Genomic DNA, 6000 nt, shown 5'->3' with positions numbered 1-6000 from the left:
TGAGGAGCCCAGGCTCCCTAAGTGCCCACATGTCCCTGCAACTGAGGCTACCACGGGGCTGGAGCAAGGACACTATAGGAGGGGCATTACTGGAAACTGAGGTGTTCTCAGGTCCCCAAAGGCCCAAGGCAGTGGGGCGGGTGACGGAGCTGAGCTAAGGGTGGAAGCCAGATCTCCCTGGTGGCCAGTGGCTCGGAGAAATGTCAGGAAGACCAGAGCTGGGGTCGGAAAGAGCTTTGTCGCCAGGAAAGGACCCTTACGCCCTCTGCGCCGGCCACTAGGGCCCCGGAGCGCCGGCCTGTCAGCTTTGGGACCTGCCTTCTCCCCAGGGCCTGTGCCCCCTGAGCTGTCGGCAGGGCAGTCTGTGGTGTGGTCCTGGGCCTCTCCGGAAGAAGACCCCGGAGGGCAGCCCCGTGGCCTCCAAGCCCATTCTGCTGTCCCCCTCCTGCCGCTGCTCCGCGGAACCCATTTAACAAAAGCGACCTGAATCAGGACTCAAATCTACAACAACGACGGCAGAGACTTTCCCTGCGGATGGTGACCCCGAGGGCCCTCATGAAAGGGCTAGAAGCAGGCCCCCCGCACGCTCGTAGGAGGTCTCTAGAGCTGCCTGGTGCTTCCTCACCTGGAGTCCACGGGGTCAATCAGGACCCTCGAGACAAGGGGGGCTCATCTGCTTACGCCCCACCTACAGGATTACTCCTGTAGACACGGAGGGCAGCAGAGCCACGGAGAAAGCTCAGAAGGAAGACACACACGTGCGTGCACACGCATACACGCCCACACCCACACACATACACAGACATGCACGAAGACAAGAACGAAGCTTGACTGTGCTTTCACATTGAGGAAGATGCCCAGGGTCCCTGGAAAGCTGTGCGGCCCCTGGCTGCCGCGCTCCTCTCTGGGCTTCCATGTCCCTACCGTGGAATGAGGGTCGGAAGAACCGACGTCTAAGCCCCCTTCCACCTCTAGGGATTTATGATTCTATGAAAACAGCTTCAGCTGAACCCTGCAATTGCTGTCAAGTTTTCTATTTGATTTCTGAATAGTCAAGGAATTTCTCCGGAAACAAACATTATGAGTGGATCTGGTGGCATTTTAACATGTGCATAAAGGGTATTTCACCTCTTTGGAAGAGTCAAATACGCTCCTCTTGGAAAGTAAGATGATGCAGTGGTCCACTAGGGACCACTGCCACATCTTCTTGCCTATTTTGCCACCAGAACATTCCAATGAGTGGCATGTGGGCAAGGGGACCACAGTCATACTTGGGGATACAGTTTAAGGAGCTGTTTGAATCAACTCTCCAGGGGGACACACTAAAGGAGTGCTTCCATCTGTATCTAATTTTCTTTCAGCCTAGCAAGAACACCCCTAGAGACTCTTAACCTAGATCTCTAAGCTTCAGTTTGCTCATCCACGAAATGGGCACATGATATTTTTGCAAGAGATGCACTCCAAGAATAGGGGAAGCTCTGAGATCTCGGAATACCACCGTGGACTATGATTGCTCCCACTTCCAAACGTTCAAGCGCCTCCTTAATGGGAAACACTGTACGCTGAGGGAGGAGCAGTCACCGTCCCCGCCACACAGCAGGTGCGTGGCCAGTGGCAGGCTAGGTCTGCCGAGCCTCCTGCATCTGGGACAGGCCACGGTCTCTGCCTGGCACACATCCGTTCTGCACGAGGCACTAGCTGCCCTTGGTCCTGTCTACAGTTCTCTTGCCACAGTTCACAGACAGTTCAGTCATCAGCCAAGGGCAAAGTGGGATCACACTGGTTGACAGCATCCTCACACGCTGAGGGTCACTGGGGGGGGAGTCCTTTCAAAGTGAGGTGAGGATTCGTGCCGGAGGGTCCCTGATGGCTGCCAGGCCAAAATGAGGCTATAAATTCTGGATTTGCCTTGGAGCTGTTCTGATTTTTACCCAGAAACTTATAACATGGTCAACACTTCAGGCCTATAAAACTAACCAAATATAAGGGAGATGCCGTACAGTGACGCCGTGGGAGCCTGTCTGAATTTTGACTTTTTCCCCTTTGGAGTCAGATGTCCAAAGACCCCTTTATTAAACAGTCTGTTGACTACCATGGAATCTGCAAAAATGTTTATGGGCCTCAGGAAGCCGGTCAAGTATGCTGGGGGTGTGGCTCGGGCACTGACAGGTGATGGGAAAGGTCCTTTGCAAAAGAAACTCTGGACTCACTTCACGCCATAGTGATTTTAAAGTTAACGGTCAGAGTCCCTTTCCTCCCACTGGCTGAAGCCACACAATGCCCTTGAAACTATTAAGGCCCAAATTAAGGCAGACCCCTGCCCCCGCAATGGGGAGTTTCTTTGTTAGTCCTGGAGAAACAATCAGATGGAGTACCCCTCTCCCCTGTGTTCAGAAAACAAGAAATGCATTTATCACAAATCAAGGAGGATCTCAGAAATAAGCAACAATTCAGTTAGGGTGTATGATTGCTCAGGGTCGAGATGGGTAAATGGAATTCGTATGGTACCAACACGGTTTAATTGGTAGTGGCTGCCTGGAATGCTGTGTTGAGAAGGATCTGAAGCTATCTCTGGGTTCTGCAGGAAGAGTGCTGTAATTGATTAACGATGTCTGCCATGAGTGTGGGCTTGGGGAGAGTTGCACACATGTCATGTGCTTCCATTTCTCATTGGGGAAGGAGGGGTAGGTTATACAATATTCTTTAGGGTCATGGGGTGGAGATAGGAAAGCCACCTCACCAACTAAACTGTTTGCAGGCCCTTCTTTTTCAGAGCTGTTTTACATGCTGAATCTTGACAGGGCAGGGGGCAGTAGTCCTGGGCACCCCACAACTAATTCAGCAGCCCCACCTGAGCAGCAATTACACAGATGCCTCCACGTCACCCAGATGACTTGGCTCTAGGCCTGAGGCTGGTGCAGTAGAGCATGTTGGAACAATGGCCCTCCTTTCAGACTGCCTGCTCCTGAGTGCCGCCCATCAGCACACACAGCTGCTCATAGTTTTCCCTGAGTAACCTATGAAACCTTCTGGGTCTCAGCCTCCTCATTGCAAAAGGTCACGGGGCTGTCATGAGAGTTGAATGACACAATACGCTCGAGTGTCTGGCTCTAAGGCAGCGCTCAATGAACATCTGTGAGTAGATACTAATCATGCTTATTCCTAGCTGTGGCCCCTGGGGCCTGTTAACAGACCTGGCTAAGCCTCAGTTTCCCCACATGTAATACAGGGAAAACGATATTTGCTTCTCTCATTGGATTGATGAGAGAATGCAAAGGGGCACACAGATTAAAAGTGTAATTCCACTGTAAGTGTGCACTAAATTCTGCCACTGTATTTTCTTTTTTTAACCAAAGCCCGTACTTTATTCAGATTTCCTTAGTTTTTCCCTAATGTCCGTTTTCTGTCCCAGGATCCCACACGACATTTAGTCGTCCTGTCCCCTTAGGCTCCCCTGGGCTGTGAGTCTTTCTCAGACTTTCCCTGGTTTTAACGACCTGGACAGTTTTGAGGCTTGGCCAGGTATGTTGTAGAATGTCCCACAACTGGATTGATCTGATGTTTTTCTCTTGATTAGACTGGGGCTACAGGTTTGGGAGAGTGCCTTTCTCCTCACACCGTATCAACGGCGTACGCCATCCACATGACTCACTGCTGGTGTTGACATTAGATAGCCAGGCCAGGCCGTGACGGTCAGGGTTCTCCACCACACAGTCCCTCTTTTCCCCTTTCCACACCGCACTCTAGGGGGACATCACTATGGGCGGCCCCCCCTAAGGAGAGAGGAGTTCCCCCTCCTGAAGGGCAGAGTGTCTTCAGACTCATCTGTGACTCTACACATGGGAGCCTTAGCTCTTCTCGCCCAGCCAGAGTATTTTTGTTACTCGTACCTACCGTGAAAAAGATTCTTCCTGTTGCCTTAATAGAAAAAGGATATAGCCAAGGAGACCAGGCTGCATGAGAACCCCAACTCAGAGAGAATCCCGACCCCAGGTCCTGGCTGCGAGGCTAGCCAACCCCATCCCCAAATTTTTGGAAAAGCCGACCAGCTGGCATCTGTCTCCCCCGGCTTTGCGGCCCGGGTGTCAGGGGAACTCACCATGTTATGCTTGAGGATTCTCTGGACCACGGGGGTGAACACTTCGATGACCACCATGGACCGGGGCCGCTCTCTGCAGTGCTGAGGAGAGAGGACACGGTCAGCGCCGAGCCTGCGTGGGTCCAGCCGGGGCCGCTCAGCGACACTGTCTGCGGCTCCGAGCAGGGCTCGGGGCAGGGAGCCCAGCAGTGGGGCCCGGGCTCCCTTGCTGAAAACTGCTGCGTAGCTCTCTTTTCACTGTTTTGGAGCAAGAAAAGTGGCAGGAGATGGGGTCCTTTGTCTGCTTTTTGTCTGGATCTGGAAGTCTGAGACTGTTTCAGACGGTCCAGACAGGCGTCTGTTCGGACACGCTTATTCACAGAGCGAGGTTTTTGCAGCACTAGGATTCTCCTAACAGAGGAGTCTCTTGAACGCCGGGTGCATGAACACCAGGGGTCTAGGGTTTGGACGGCAGAATCTCGAACATTCTGTGACTTTTCGACTCTTGGCTTTGATGAGCCAGCAGCTCTCAGCCGTATCTGATTTCCCCAGCATGGGGGCTTGTTTTTCAAACTGAAGCTGAAGGCCCCCAGGCGGAGCGGACAAGGCCCTGCCACGCTGACACATCTCTAACCTGCCCGGACCTGAGGTGCGGGGTTTCCAGCCCCAGGATGAGGACATCGGATCTGGGATATTAGAAATCAGGAAAATCCAAGACAAGTACACTTTCCTCAGATCCTGGGGTCTCGGCCCTGAAGTCCGGCAGGAGAGCCTGCCCCAACATGTCCAGAGCACCTGCCCAGGGTGGACCCAGTGGGGGTGGCTCTGTTCCCCACAAGTTCCCCTTGTTGGGCAGGCTGCGGCTCTGACGCCCCAGAGGGAAAACTGCCCGAAGGCTCAGGGGCCCACGTGGCAGAGACCCCTCCCTCCAGAGGACAGGGTGGTCCTCTATATTAGGACCAACGCGGGCGGGGTTCTGTCAGGGAATGCCAAAAAGGATGGTTTCTTCTACATCACTGTTTCTCAAACAGTGCTACCCAGAACCCTCCGGTATGATTCACTTTGAACAACGGTCCATTGTTCTAGAACAAAAGTTTGAAAACTGAGATCTGGGAGAAACCATACAGCTTGAGAAGAGAACAAGGAGGAGATGTGCTGGACTCAACCAGACAAAATGTCGAGAGAGGAGATGACCCGCCGTGACAGGCGAGGGAGCAGCTGGCCATGCTCTCAGGAGCCCGAACACTGGGATGTCTGACCCCACCCTGCCCAGGGGTGTGACGTCCTGGAGCTGAGGGCCGAGAAGGCCATCTTAGTTGTCTCCAGTCTCACAAGCTGTTAGTTCTTCCTCTCGTGTGCCCTATGGGGGCGGGGGCCTTGACACAGCACAGGACCCGATGCCCGTGTGTAGGCTTGCTCTTGCACACACACACACATGCCGAACTGGACATTCGGGTGCTCCCCGTCTTGCACCCCTTGTGGACCAGAGGGCACACACTGGCGGATGCACACATTAAGAATGGGGGTGGGTTCCAGGCCTGAAATGCACCCTGGGTGCTTCAGGCCAGCAGGCCGGGCCGCCCTCTACTCTCTGGGTCACTGGAAAGTCTCCCTAAAGCTCATGTCCCCTGACAAACAGAGAGAGCACGCTCGCTGGGGTGCGGGTCAGGGAACACAGGGCAGGGGGTGGGGGCAATAAGGGTAGCAGAAAGGATCGTGCCTTTAAGGGGCCTGCTCTGTCACGCCACGTGCCTGTCTTGCTGGTGGACACAGCCCACACCCCTCAAAGGACAGTGTGGCTGTGGCAGGAGGCTGGGGCCCCGCATTCTGTGCCCATGGGAGCGAGGGAAGGGATTGAGTTTGGGTGAAATAAGTCAGCAGGAGGCAGACCAGAGGAAGCAGCAAACCCAGGCCCTGCATCT

General features: G+C 54.0%; 1 protein-coding gene across 2 annotated transcripts in view; it reads right to left on the bottom strand.

The window, feature by feature from the left end:
- Positions 1-6000, bottom strand: part of CMIP (c-Maf inducing protein) — a 239326-nt gene that overhangs the window by 35922 nt on the left and 197404 nt on the right. For both annotated transcript variants that reach the window (XM_046682695.1, XM_046682696.1), the window contains one exon: positions 4100-4180. In XM_046682695.1, coding sequence (XP_046538651.1) covers positions 4100-4180 — 81 coding nt within the window. The remainder of the gene's footprint in view (positions 1-4099; positions 4181-6000) is intronic.

This window comes from Equus quagga, chromosome 13 (assembly GCF_021613505.1).
Source record: "Equus quagga isolate Etosha38 chromosome 13, UCLA_HA_Equagga_1.0, whole genome shotgun sequence".
NCBI lineage: Eukaryota > Metazoa > Chordata > Mammalia > Perissodactyla > Equidae > Equus > Equus quagga.
The sequence above is the reverse complement of the archived record's forward strand: the minus strand, read 5'-3'. Positions and strand labels throughout refer to the sequence as shown.